This window comes from Netta rufina (assembly GCF_964035555.1).
Source record: "Netta rufina genome assembly, chromosome: Z".
Classification (NCBI taxonomy): domain Eukaryota; kingdom Metazoa; phylum Chordata; class Aves; order Anseriformes; family Anatidae; genus Netta; species Netta rufina.
The window spans coordinates 70,387,953-70,402,963 of NC_140126.1; the positions used below are offsets into that span (position 1 = coordinate 70,387,953).

The 15,011-nt window shown below is 43.5% G+C and overlaps 1 protein-coding gene across 1 annotated transcript; it reads right to left on the reverse strand.

The window, feature by feature from the left end:
- Positions 1 to 12,348: 12,348 nt before the first annotated feature.
- PGAP4 (post-GPI attachment to proteins GalNAc transferase 4) lies at positions 12,349 to 13,536 on the reverse strand (the record flags this gene model as incomplete). The annotated part of the gene is made up of 1 exon (XM_084305557.1): positions 12,349 to 13,536. One exon carries the CDS (start codon positions 13,534 to 13,536, stop codon positions 12,349 to 12,351), a length of 1,188 nt encoding a protein of 395 aa, XP_084161683.1.
- Positions 13,537 to 15,011: the final 1,475 nt, after the last annotated feature.

The following is a 15,011-nucleotide window of genomic DNA, read 5'->3' on the forward strand; positions in this document are numbered from 1 at the left end:
TCGAGGGGGCTGGAGAACACTTACAATTCAGTAACACTTCTTACAGCTGCCTTTTAAAGATTAAGCTCCCAGCACATCCACTGAAACATTAATGACTCTTACAGAGGCAGTGCAGTCTCTCCGGATGTGTCACCACACATGTCCTGAGGAAAAACAGTTGCAGCCAGGCAGGCAGCTCACTTCATTCTTCCATGAATAAAGCCTCTTTGCCCTATCCCTCTGCTTTATTTAACTTTTCCACTTTTTCAAGCAGGGAAAAACTGGAAGGAACTTTGTTCTGAGTAACAGTATCTAGAAGATGTCCCAGCAATATTTTCAAGAAGATTTATTTTTATTTACCCATTTTAGGCTGTGGGCTAGTGTCCTAAGTATCATAAACTCAAGTCATTTCACATTAATTTGTTTAAGTATAGGACAGCAATTGTTCTCTTTGTATTAACCACTCCTGTAATGTATTTTTAAAAAGTAGAAGAACAAACAAAGAAATGGGACTGCACAGAATACATAACAACAGCTTTATGTCTACCTGGAGTGTTTGTCAGGCTTCAGCAGCAACTCAAACAAACCAAGTTCTTTGTTCAGTCCCCAACCTGTGACCAGCAGGGGACAGGGGTGGGGAGAAAGAGAATGGCACAGTTGTAAAAGTAAATATCATGTTGCTGAAGTCTCAGGTTTTTCTCAGCCACTGTAACGGAGGACTGCAGGGGAAATATCTTCATGGATATCAGCACAAACACTGCATCCTGTTAATATTAATAGTGAGAACCAAAGGGCAGAGGCAAGTTGTACAGCAGAAGGAACAAACTGTTAAATTCCACATCAGGTCATCTTGTAAAAATTAATATTCTTCAGCTTCTTTTATTTTCAGACACCTGAAGTGACTGGCATCTTCTAATCTTACAGAAAATCTCACCTGAGTCCTGGTTAGCAGGTGGGAAGGGATCAGATCAGCATCTGTTTTCTCTTGGGTCTCTTCATTGCCTTCTTTTATAAAACTGTTTCCAAATGTGCTGGACCAAACTCTCAAAATATTGTTTGTGTCCAACGCATGTAGCTTTGGCTGCTCAGCTACTGGTAAACACAGCCCTTCAACACCACCCCTGACAGTCAGCAAAACAAAGCACATGTGCATATCATTGCGCTGTGCACGCAGGAGATTCTGCTTCAGGCCAGTGCACATTACAGGGTTCGCAGAAGCAGAAGTTGCACGTACAGATAAATGCATGGTGTTGACAGGGAGAACGAAATGTGTTCAAAAATTTAGGCTGTGACACTTTGGGCACAGTGTAAACCTGACTGGGTTTGCTCCTCATTCATAGATGTATGAATTCACGGGAGGGTCAGTCCCATAATGTGGTGCACACCTGATACGCTCTCTACAGCCAGCAGATCTATTGGCCTCACTTCCCCGTGCAGCTCTGTTAAAAACCTTTGCCTAAGTATGTTTGGTTCCATGGCCGCTGGGCAAAACAGGGGTACAAATGGTTGGACAGCCCTGGCACCATCTTGCTGACGGAGCACATTCCTACCTAGCCTGCCGCAGACACCCAGCTGGCAGCAGCAGCTGATATGCTCCATTGCAGGGTGACCGTTCAGGGTAGCCAGGTCAGGGCATGAGGGTGCCAGCAGGAACACCGTGAGGTTCAGCCAGAACAGATGCCCAGACATGTCCTGAGACAGCAGCGATCCCACCAGGGCCATTGAGGCTGGGGAACAGCTCCTGGCAGACTGAGCCCCTCAGGCAGCAAGCTGAGCAGGGACCAGCAACAAGGCCCAGCAGCATCCTGTGCAAGCAAGGCTATGGCTGGGGAGCCATGGGAGGACAGGGATTGTCCCCCTCTGCCCAGGACTGGATATACCATGTCCAACTGCATCTACTTTTGTGCCCCTGTGGTACAGGAAAGGCACCAACAAACTGGAGTGAGTTCAGCAGGTGCCACCAAGAAAGTTGGTGGCTGGAGCACTTGCCCTGAGAGAAGAAGGCCTCAAGGCTGGGACTAGGCCAGCCTCGAGATGGCTTCAGGGGCACCTTGCACCAGCTACTGGCACCTACAGAGGTGGCCTGCAGACAAAGCCAGGCTCTTCACAGCAGTGCCTGGCAGGAGGGTGAGACAACAGGCATAAGCTGAAGGTAGAGAGGTTCAGAATGGATTTTAAGAATTTTCTTCCCTACTGGGACAACTGAGCAGTAGAGCAGGTTGGCAGAGGGGCTGTGATGTCTTCATCCTTGGAGGTTGTCAAGACCTGCCTGAAATCATGAGCAGACAGGTCTGACTTTTTGTCTTACCCTGCTTTGAGCAGGAGGTTGGGCTACAGACCTCCTAATGTCCCTTTCAGACTGAATTATCCTGAGACTCCACATGGGAGTACTTGCTTTTGGAAGCTGAAATGAAAGCATTGACTTCTGTACGTATGGTGAAGGAGCTGTGAGGGAAGAATGGGATGTTTCTCCCCTCGTGTCTGTGGTGGGAGTGAAGGTTTTAATATAGCAAAATGTTTCACTTCTGGGTGCTAAGAAGTGAGACAAGAGCATGGGACAAAAAGATATTCAGACCTATTACACCTAGATAAAACAGCAGATGCTTTTGATTGTCATATTAAATATTGTGAAAACTCTGGGGGAAAAAAAATAAGAAAAATGATTAGGGTGATTAGTGTGAAGGTTCTTATCTCTCAGGGCTGGGCTCTTCTTAGAGAAGGTAAAAACTTGCTGTCAGACTTGCCTGAGAAAAACTTGGCTGGCGGCAGAGGAGATTGAGGGAAGTGGAGGTGACATTTTCAGGTAGGCTACCTAGTTTTGGGTGCTAGGCACATGGGATAGTTGAGAAAGCGATGGAGGATCACAGGCTCTGTCAGGATCTAAATTACTTGACAAGCAATTTCCTGAAGCCAGCTGTTCACATCTAGAAAGGTTACAGCCTGCTGCAAGGGCATAAAAATGATATTCCCAAGCCTCTCTTTCCCCATTTATTAGTTTTCTGCATTGCAGACTATATCTTACATACCCTGCTGAAGAATCTTATCAGCGCTAATGCTTCAGAAGTACTACACAGTGCACACAGATAATTACACTTTTGTCAGCACTGGCACTTGTCAGGACCAACTGCATTCTCCAGTGATCCTTTCTTCTCCTTGCAAAACAAAAATTTATGTACTCCACGAGCATAAATAAACAGATAAGAAAATGAAGCGGTAGGAAGCAATGCAGGTATGTTACTGCTCTATTCTTGTAGGCTAAGGATTCACTTACTCCATGAGTTTTGAATTACTAAACTAAGTTAGAAAGCCAGTGTTAGCAGCAAATGGGTCACATTGGCAGATCACTGCAGGATGGCTGTGTGCTTATTCCTTGCAAGCTTTTCCTGGAAAATAAAATAAAAATAAAAACAAAAACAACCCTCCCCCCACCCTCTGTAGATAAACACATTGTGTCACAGCTGCTGATTCGCATTACCACCTTTACAAGTTAGAAAGGAAATGGTTGTACTTACTTTCTTGTGGGCAGTGCCTCCGCTGCTCCAAGCTTCTGGTGAGGTGGCTGCAGGCAAAGAGACCCAGTCCTTCCAGTCACTAACTTTTATAAAACTCTTGACAGGTGATTTTTTTTTCTTTTTTTTTCTTTTTTTTTTTTTTTCACTCCTTTTTTTCTCCCTCCTCCTCAGGCTGGTTGGGGAATGTCACTGCACAGGATCATTGATTGGCTGCCAGACAACACACACACCACCAATTATTGCACCTATTCGCTCTCCCTGCTTTTCCGCCCACTTCTCCTCCCCCGTATATATAGCACCATTTATGATGCTGTGAAACTGAGACTTTTCCAATTTTTTTTCAAATTATTCCTCTTTCTAAAACATACTGCAAATATTTACAAGATAAACCATGGCAATCGGTTACAGGGATCTGGGATAATGCTTTCAGTTGAGGTTTAGATCTTCTGGAAGCTTATACTTAGGAAACTACACTGCTTAGGAAGGAAGAGTAGGAAACAAAATGCAGAACTTCTGGAGCAGATCCTTGACTGATCCTTACTATCATTCCTGTGGCTTCATAGGTATTAAACTGATTTTATTGAGTAGAAAATTTAGCACAGCAACATATTTCACTTCCTAATTAGTATACACATTGAGTAAATGCAATCCTATGGTTGCAGAGTTAATGAAATAGCAAGTTCTGATTTGCTTAAATGTGTGTGATTCATATACTATATGTGTGAGAAAGATGGTTATCAGAAGAAATATGCCCACTTAGAGATGCACAAGTGCAAGGCAAATTCTCCATCAAAATCCCATTGAAATACCTTCTTCCCTTGTTACTATGACATGCAGACTTTTCAGTTGCTTAGTGCCGTTTTTCTTTGAAAAATACAAAAGCTCTATATATGGTACATCAGCATTCCATTTTATATCAAATCACACCACGGCTATTCGCCAAATCCAAGTACATAGACCTCTTTTTTACTTTTTTTCATGTTGTTTTCTTCATAGCGCAGGTCTGTATTCCTGGAGAGAAGTACAACGTGAGGACTTTTAGGCAAACATCATACCCTCAGCAAGAGTACACGCTGTGACCTTGGACATTAGTATGTCTTTACCCCAAAGACCCAGTGTTTGCCCGAAGAATGACGTAGTTTCTCCATTTGTTTGGCTCGAGTGGTGACACCTTTAGCCTTTACACGGACACGGTGAGATGACTGATTTCTCCTCTCACTGAGCAGCACTATCTTCACTGGGTCTCTTCCTGCCTGAGCCCGTCTGTTCTAGAGCTGCATGCCAAGGTCAGTGCCTGCAGGACATCTCAACAGCGAACACACTGCCAGGGTTAGCCCTCCATGACAGTCAGTAGAGAAGCTTCTCAGAAAGCTGAGGGACAGCCTGACTGCTTCTGAGGGCCTTGTGCTCATAATGTTTTGTTTCCTTTAATTTTCTTCTCCCTCATCCATCATCCCTTTTTGCTGAAGGATGCCGTGGCACACGACATGGATAGAAAGCTGTTGCTACTTTATAGTGTTTGCTTTATATTCCATTTCTCCCACCCTAGCAGAAAGAGAAACCCAATGGCATATTAAAGTTTCACCATCACAAACATAGAGGTGTCTTGTATGGATTAAAAGTGTTTTTATGGAAATATATTACCCAAGACCCTTTTGGGACTAAGAAGGTGTTATAATGATAGTCTTCTTCAGGTCCCCAATGAAAATCCAAATATGAATCCTGCCATTCCTGATTTGGTTAGAACCTGTCATAGGCAGGAAAGTGCTTGGAAGTGTTTCTTTCCCAGTGCTGTCTGTGATATGGACTGGCTGTCTTTTAGAGAAAAGCTGGGGTAGAGTCTTCATGAAAAAAAAAATGTTTTCTGATATTTGGAAAACACTTTAGGTAATCCCATGCAACTCACTTTGCGTTCTTAATTCTTTCAGAACTATATATATATATATATATTTCCATGTGGGAAGTGACCAGTTTGTGGCTTTCCATTTCTTCTGAGAGAAAATCCAGCCCTTGTAGCACTAGGATCACAGGTCCTAGCAGAGATTTTGAGCACTGAGGGGGAAGAAGTGAGAGAACATTATGGCTGACTTCTTCACTTATTTTAGGAATGGGAGCCTTTTCATGTGGAATGAGTGATCACTCTAGGTAATGTCCCTGTAAGTAAGATTCAGTACTGTTAACATGCAGAACCATGAGACCGTCTGCAGAAATTAATAGTGGGATGACATTTAAAAGACACTTACTGGAAAAGAGCAGGTTCTGTCATCATCAGAGCTCTGTAATGATAGTTTGGGGATACACCAAAGATTAAGTTATAGTGGTATCGTATCTCCATAGATAATAAGAGGAATAGGCTTGCATGGTGAGGGGAATGCAGCATACTTACATTCAAACCAGAAACTAACCTTCCCCATAAACAATATCATTGCCTGCACTAATGCTTCTACAGCAAAATTAGTGCATTAGCCAAGATGTAAATGTGTTCCATTAAATTGTTTTTTTTGAACTCATAGTATTGCCATCTCTTTCAGCTTTCTAGTCACCTAACTTGTTTGGGATTTCTGTTGTTTGTTTGTTTGCTCTAGCTTTATTCAGAGTAACATAATGCTGCCATAGGGCCGTGGCTAGCAAGGTGGATGTCTGCTGGCATGAACACCTGTGGTAGAGGTGCCTACAGCTGCTTCAGAAGAGATTGGATTTGTGGCCATGGACAGCAAGACTTTCAAAACTCGCATTGCAATATAGTAAGACTGGGAGACCAGTGGTGGATGGAGACTGGGAGGAGAACTGAAGCCCTGGTGGGAAATGTCTTCAGAGGTATAAGGACATAGGTTGGGAAGATCTGAGGGCTTCAGGAAAACTGGAGGCAGGAGGCAAAGACAGGCATTTACATCTTTACAGGTGGCTTGGGTTATTACATGGGTTTTAATTTGTGGGTTTGCTTTCTTGAGTTTGCCTATGCCCAATATGTCATCTGCAAGTATTGGATTTTTGTAGCAGAAGATAATTTAATAGATGTCCTTGTGATATGCCTGTATTATCCTTGCTGTCAAAGGATCTGTCAATTCAGCATCGAGGTTTTAAGTGAAGCATGTTGATAGATAAAGTACTTTAAAGTCCTGGGAAAGCCTGGTTTAATGGAAAGCCTGGTTTAAAGACATCAGGTAAAAAAATTAGAATTGCATACAGTTCTTCAGGTTGCTAATGTGTTTCTACCAGCATCATTCTGGTACTGATTTTGCCCTCATAGAGAGAAGAAAGACAAATTTTAGTACCCCTGAGAAAGACACAGAAGAAAGAAATGGATGAAGCAATTTCAGAGATTACATAATTGACCGTCAAGTGAAAAATCAAAAACATAACAAAGTTAAAGCTTTCCTCTGCACTTCAATAAATGACGTGGTATTAATCTTATCAAAACTTGTGTGCATGATCAGGCCTGTGAAAAGATTTGAAATGAGATGGAAAAAACCAACGGGTGGAAAAAAGTTGGAAGAATGTCTGAGCATAATATTCATCCACATGAAAAACACCTGCCTCTGTGTGCCCCAAGTGAGTGCTGCCTGCGTGATGGGGTTAAAGTCTAATCAGGACAGACTTGGGCAGAGTGGATTCTGCCTCCTCTTCACCTCTCTGCGCCGTGCTGGATGTTTCCTGTTTTCTGTACTCTGCAGTCTTGCTTAACTGTCTCAAAGTCCAGCTTGTTCATCCCTATCTAATCAGAGGTATTGTTTATTAAGTGGTTTGTTTTCCTCATTCACCTCTCCTCCTAACCCCCGATGCAGAGAGCCTGGCCTTTAGCCCCGCTGAGAGAAACCACCTGTATTTCTAGCTCTGCAGTATTCAGCCGTGTCTACAGACACGTGTGCATGGGTGCTGGGCAGGAGTGGCGTGAGCCCACATGTGCACTGAGAAGATTGCACAGGGAGGGTCTGCTCGCTCTTCAGTCTTCTGGCTTAAAACCGGGCTGCAGCAAACACCATGACTCGGAGTGAAATACAGGCGAGCACATATGGTGATTATTATCAAAACACAAATGTTTGTAATGATTCCAGTGCTGCTGACAGCAAAGGAGGATACAACTTCAAATCAGGCTGTCAGTGGTGACATTTCTGGACTGTGCAAAATAGCTGTTGCATGTCTTCTTCCACTTGTAAAGCACAGGATGTGAATAAAAATGTAGTAATGACACTGGTCTCTGTGCCTTTCTGCTGACATTTTGTTTTTTAAAAGAAAGTAGGTAAATAACTGGCTGCTAGAGTGGGACACTTGCCTGTTTATTAACAGTTCATCTAAGTGGCACATAGTCCACAAAAAGCACACTTAAACGTGCTGCTTGATGATGTTGATACAAAGTTTGCAAAATACAGCAAGTACACCAGATGTCTGAAGTGGACTTATATGCTGAAAAGCCCATTAGAATTAATTGTGTTTTCTACAGTGCAGGAGGCACATTGCGCACCATGACTGAAATTAAACGAGAAAATGGGCCCTGAAAAATGCATAGCTGGCCAGAGGCTCAGTAACAGTACAAGAAAATACAACACTATTGTTCTTCATCCACACTTAAGAATCATGAGTAGCTACACAGCTGGGAATGTGGCTTTCATAGCTTTCCCTGCAGGACAAAGCCTTGGAAATGGACCTTTCTGTCTCTTTGCCTGGAGATGCACGAATAAACTGACTGGTGGGGAGAACTGAAAGCATGAGCTGTCAGAACAGGAGGCGGTTTGGGGAAATGGAGAGACACATGAAGCAAAGAAGCACAGACAACAGAGTGCCTAACTCCATATGCAGTTTTGGCAGATGTATGTTATACTGAAAATTATTCAGAACCATATGCTGCACCCTAGCATCTGCTGAATTTGGATACAACATCTATAAAGCTGGTGTGGAAATACATGAAAAGAAATTCAACTGCTCAAGAGAAACTGCCAGTGCATTTGTAACTACAGTTGCTCCCACACAAAATTCCCTTTTTTATTTTGTGAAATATGTAGCCTTACTATACAAAATTATACCAAAAGTTAAACACCAACACTTCAAGTTTGGTTTTATCTCAGGTCCTTAGATTTTATCTCAGATTCCCCCAGTACTTCATTGGAGAAGGGCCTGAGCAACCTGGTGTAGTAAGATCTCTTGAGTAGGGAGTTGGACCAGAGACCTTCAGAGGTCCTTTTCAACCTGAATTATCCTAGGATTCAGGGACAAGTTATTATGTCTGTGCATATGCATGAAGTGGTCAAACAGAGAAGGATCTTTCTTCCATCTAGTATAGTAAGAAAGGAGATGGACCTGCCAGTCAGGAAAACCAACAGTTTTCCTGACTGGCAGGAAAAAATAGAGAAAGAAGAGACAATGAAGTTTTAAGAGAAACATTGTTTATTTTGTAGAAAGTTTGCTTGCAAATATCTTTAGAAAAAAACTCTAGATTTTAAACAAAAACACCCTGCATCCAGATATACTGCTCTTGAAATAGCCAGTCTGGCTATTCACAATTCCTCACAACTGAGAAGAAGTATTTTTCCTTCTCTCTTCAATTTAGTGCCTTCTCAGTAAGATTTTGGTATCTGTTATAGTTAGAAAATCTGCTTGGGCTTCTAGTGTAAGAAAGACCTACCAATTTATACTTTATTTTCTGCCTGGAATCATGCTTATGTTGGATATGCTTTGGAAACAGAGGTAGTTTTTTGTTTAATTGAATAATTTTCCCTGCGTTTTGAGTACTGCTGTCTGTCCTGTCAAGCAAGAATCCTCTTGTGCAAACAATAGCTGCTGCATTGAAAAATAGTCTCAGAATTTTCAGCCTGATTTTTTTTGAATGTAAGAACAATCTCAAGGCTGTGTTTCAAGGAGTTTATGCTAGCCATGAACCCTTGAACTTAACATAGCGTGAGATATGGTAGCTCAGCTCCACTCTCTTAATGCTAAAGAGAGGTAAAAGATTTGTGTGTTTGAAACTGCATGTGTAGCCAAAATTGAATTTGTAGCCCAAACCGTGGAACAAAACCACATTAATAACTAACCACCCATTTTTGTTCCAAGGGCAAAGTATAATTCTCCGGCTTGTCATTTTTAATAAAACGTGTAGCAAAGAAAACATTAACAAAAAACTATATATACACTTTGCAGAGTTCAGAAGCAGCAGAGAGCATGTTTGTCCGAGCTGTCACCATGTCATGGTGGGCACTAAGTACCTGAATGACTCGGAAGAATCTCCCAGCTGGCTCAGTGAGAAGACCCACCTCTGTTTTAAAGGTGAATTGAGTACTTAAGGTAATAACTTCAGAAAGACCAGAAAATTCTGTTAGCCCATTCCTTGCAGAAGGGGTCTCTTTCCTGATGATAGGCTTATCAGGAATTCCCTCATTGTCAAGGTAAAGCTGTAGCCCCTCTAAATGTTGTTTGCAAATGTTTTTCCTAGCCAACTTCCCATGGCTCTTTTGCCCTGAAAATTGTTTCCTAATTTAGAAGGGATGCTTCAAGTTCATGTTCTCAATTTTCAGATATGAGGCTCAGTGAAATTATTGACTTCTGGAGGACAGATTATGTATTACTGGAAAAAAATAAATAAATAAAAAATAAAATAAAAAAATAACACGAAGACAAACAGATTAATCATTTCCCACATCAAAACATTTATTAACTCCATATGGTCACTTGGTTTCTCTTCTAATGTTCCTTTCTTCCTTTTCCTTCCCTCCTTTTTTCTTTCCCTATCCCACTTACTGTACCTTACTGTGAGATTTTCACTGTGATAACAAGTGGGCCCTCACAAAAATAACAGGGCATTGTTCTGGATTTGTACAGTACAAAGATAAAAAAAGAGTGAAGACAAAGCACAGCACATTGAAACATTCACAGCTGAAGGAGCATAAGCAAACAACTTGTATTTGCAGGTGCAGGCACTTAGTGGAATAAATAGACAGTGACACTCAAATCCTGCCATCAAATCCTGCCATGTTATCAAGAAGCCTGAGAACAGGTTTGCCCACCTGCCGCTGGTGGTTGTGTGACCGCTTTGATATCTTTGGGGTTTTCAGTGCATAAAGATTAATGGCTTAGTTCTGCCTGTGCAATTTTTCCTTTGCCTTCTGACAGAAGAAATGTTTTGCCATTGGAATGACATGAAATCCACAAGCAACCCTTACTCCCATCTGATTTCCAAAGATGTCATCAAAGTGTCCCAGCTGATCTAGTGAGACAGCAAAGTTCACGTGCCTGAGCATGCACTGCTCAGGGCGGTGAGGCCGTTCCTCACTGGCTAGCTTGCATTATGCACGTGTTTTGTGTGCTCAGCACCCATCGTGGACTGACGGCTGGAGGTCTGCAAATATTTTCTTTAGTTTCATCTTTCAGGAGCTGTATGCCTTTCCAACCTGCAACGAGACTTGTTAAAAGCTAAAGGCTTAACTCACCCAGAAGAGACTGGGGGAAGTAAAATTCAAAGTAGAGCTCTTCCTTCACCAAAAATAAAGAAACAAACAATACTTAACACAAATAACCCCATCAAAACTCCGTGAAAATATTGTACTTGGTTCCTTCTGAATCTAGGAAGATGGTTTCAAATATAGTTCAACTGAACTCCACCAGGAAGTGAATTTGATTCAAAGCTCACTGAAGTCCAGGTGTGTTATTTTCAGACAGAAACATTTAAGTGAGAGTTTTGGTCTTTTATGAGATTTCTGCCACCCCCACAGTTTTATATTTAACTGTGCTCACAGCTGGGGTACAAAATACCCATCCTGAATGCCCAACAACCACAGTAAGTTAGTGGGTTGGTGTAAGAGTGGCACCCTGATCCATTGTGGTTCTGTTGCTTGGTTTTAGGAGCAGCCAGCTTTGCTGCTTATGGACATTTTGTTTGTTGCCAGGAACAGTGAACGAACCATTTGAGCAGAGCTGGGAATTATAGCTCCAAAATGAAATAAAGGATCCTGCACTGTGGCAGCTGATGTAATCTCCCCTTTGACTTTGTGCTGATAGGAAGTCAAGGTAAATTCATGTTGAATGTCTAAGTCCAATCAGCAACTGATAAGGCCTCTTTTAATGACCTGGATCCACTACAGCTAGTGGTGATACCAAGCAACATGTCAGTCACCCTGTATTATTTATAACATCTGGAAATGTATCCATGAGAGTGTGCATTTGTGACTAATGGCTATCATTACATTTTCCTATTCCTACTGTCAGAGTTGACCTTTAACAAAGAAGTAGAGACTTAAGCTTTCAGGAGCCTCTGTTCCAAGAAAAAGGAGTGGGAATGGTGGAGGTACAGACAGGATCTGTAGGGTGAGACAGTAAGAAATAGAGGCTTAGTAAAACTTCTGGAATCTATGTGAAATTTCAGGGAAAGTTCTCATTATAACCATGCTACCTCTGAAAGGTCTGCTCAAAAACCCAGCTTTGAAGCAGAAAGGTCACACATCGGACCTTAGTGAGGATGGACAAATAAAGGCTCTTCCTCCTCACTAGGTTGAATTTGAAACATTCACTTTGTCCAACATTGCTGCTGCCCTAAATTGAAGATTTCTGTCACCAGTGGAGAGTATGCAGTATAGTTGTTTATACTGTTGTGAGAGCTTTTTACTAAGAATGATGGAGAGCAGATAATCCACACTCTCAGCTGAAAGCCTCTACTTCCCTCCCCAAGGTGTATGGTGATTAGTTCAAAGTATGTATTAAATAAGGTCCCCGTGTACATGATTTTTTTTTTTTTTGTGCAATAGAGGTGTTCTTTGGCCACTTGGAGACACTTGATGTTTGTCGTGAGTGGCACAGCATCTGAGCTTGCACGGCACCTCTCAGCCCAGAGGCAAGGCTCTCAGGGCTTTGTGTCACAACAGGCATGAACCCATCACAGCAGTTTGGGGTTGTCGTTTAGCCGAAGGCTGGAATACATTCCCACGTGCCGGACCAGGTTGGGTTCCACCACATAGGCATTCTCCCCCTTCGTGCTCAGCAGCGAGTAGAGGGCGATGTCCTTCGCAAAACCCTGTCGGCAGTGCAGCCCCTTCAGGTAACCTAAGGCACGTTGGGCAGAAGGAGCAGAGAAGAGCATGGCAGGCGTGCAGCACTCGGTGACAGGCACGACATTATACAGCGTGGGGGCCAGCCGACGCAGCTCCAGCAAGTAGTGCCGTCCCACCAGCTCTGACAAAGCCATGCTGTACAAAGCAAAGAACAAGACGATGGGCCAGCTCAGGCCGGGGCGACCAGTTGCCCAGGAGTACCCGCAGTTCAGCACAGGCCCCAGAAACATGCCCAGGCCCAGCCACTCGAGGATTCGCATGGGCTCGGGGTTGACATAGTGCTGAAGCCTCTCAGGATGGTAGAGCTTGAAGTAGAGTGCATCTCTGAGGTACGGTTTGGAGAATCGGGCCAACAAGAGGTGCTGCAAGACTGGGAATATCTCATCCTCTGGCACAGCGTCATCTTCCACTACCAGGACGTATTCTGGGTTATACGCCAAGAGCGACTGCTCAAGGCAGAAGACATAGTCCTGCTTCTCCTTCTCAAACTGGTTCAGTGCAGGGTCAGGGTCCTCCCCAGTTCTGTCACGACTGACCATTGGAAAGAAGCTGCTCAGCAGCCTGACGTCCTGGTGGCGGCTGGGGTCGGACTCCACGTTACAGAGGAGGACACGGTGGTGCTGGCAGCGTGCACCACATTGCTGGAGGAGGTGGTGGAAGCGGGAGGCCACCTGCAAGACATAGTGGAAATCATTCCTCCTCTGCACAGTGATAATGGTGACCAGCAACAAGGGCCGGAAGGTCTCGCTGGCAGAGGTCTTGGAGATGTTTGATTTCTGCAGCTTCTCAAAGTAATGGAGGGCAGCCTGGCCCTCCTGCTGGTTCTGCTTCAGGAACTCCTGGCTCATGGGATTCAGGTGCCAGCGCCGCAAATAAAAATAGGAGTGGAGAAGCCGGTGGCAAATCAAAGGAGCCAGCACACCGAATGTCACTACAGTCAGCGTGAGGAGGTGGACGAAAGGGCTGGACCAGCGGCACCACCTCCCATAGAGCTGCCAGGCATGGTGTAACATTGCTGCTGCAGAAGGGGGGCACTCCTGCTCTATTCATGCCCTCTCCCCTTCACGTCCACTGCCTCTTCTCTGGATTGCAAAACATCACTGCAGCAGTGGCTGACAAAGTTTTTCTTCCTAGAGAGGAAGAAAAAAGGTGGTTAGTGAAATAGGAACAGTCAGAGTGGGAAGACCACGAGTCAAGAAAATGGAAAGCTGAGGCTAGTCACCGAGTAGGCCAAAAGAAAAGACTGCTGAGGAGTCCTTTGCACTGGGGGCATCACAAAAACGTTGCAGAAGGCCAAGGAAATATGAGCCAAACTTGGTTACCTGCAATGTGCCCCACAGCCTTTTCAGCACATTGGAGCTCCAGCCTGAGTTAGCTGAGATAGGACTTTGCTGTGTTTGTTACTGCGCTTGAAATGTATAACAAACAGGCAACAGGGGTGCAGGAGGTTTGGACAAGGAAATCCTTTTCTGTTAAAGACAGAGAACTTCATGTTAAAAGCAGAGATACCCTTCTTTGGTCACAGTGACACAGTAAAATTTGGGTCGCAGCCAATAACCAAAGCCAGATCTCTGGTATCTCTGCCTAGCACACATTTGAAAGACAAACTTTTACCTCTGTGGAGTGACACGTGCTTCCCTTCTGTTGCTCACACCCTTCCAAAAGCGTGCATGTGTTTATACTTTACTCCACAGAGTGTGAAGTTAGATAACAAACATACCAATTTACTTCACTACAGGCATGTGTACACTAGGTGTAATGTGTCTCAGATGTCTCCTCCTGCCTAGACCCTGTGAAATACATGGTAGCAGGATTAACAACTTGCAATTGAGCCATTTACTCATATTTATAACTTAAAAGCTTATGCCTTTCATTTGAATCTGCAGCATTTGTATATGTTTATATGCACATATGCGCACACACTTCAACCAAGCACCCACCTTCACAGAAATGAGATTTTGCCATTTCGGCTTTTCTGTTCTACTTCCTTGGGCTGCTATGGACAACTAACTGCCAGGCTTACAAAAAAAACTGTGGCATTTAGGCTGTTCATATAAATTATCTTGATCCAGTAATTTCCCTTTTTAATCTGCCGTTTGCCTTTCCTTTTTATTTTCCACTCCCTCCCCTTATGAAATGAGTTATTCATGCTCCCCAGCAGACTGACTCCGTCCCCCATTCAGTGGAGAGTTTCTCCCATTTTTAACCTTCTGCCTTCACGAAGTTCTAACCATTAAATGGTGCTCCCAGACCAAAATGTTACCCTTTTTCCTTCTATCCTGTTTTCTGAAACATCCGGAGGAATTATGTGTGGATGGAAAGAAATCAGTGCCATGACATTTCTACTCTATCTCAGAAAAAAGGGCCACCACATAGAATCACAGAATCATAGAATATCCCAACTTGGAAGGGACCCATAAGGATCATCGAGTCCAACTCCTGGCATCACACAGGTCTGCCCAAAAATTCAAGCCATATGACTAGGTGC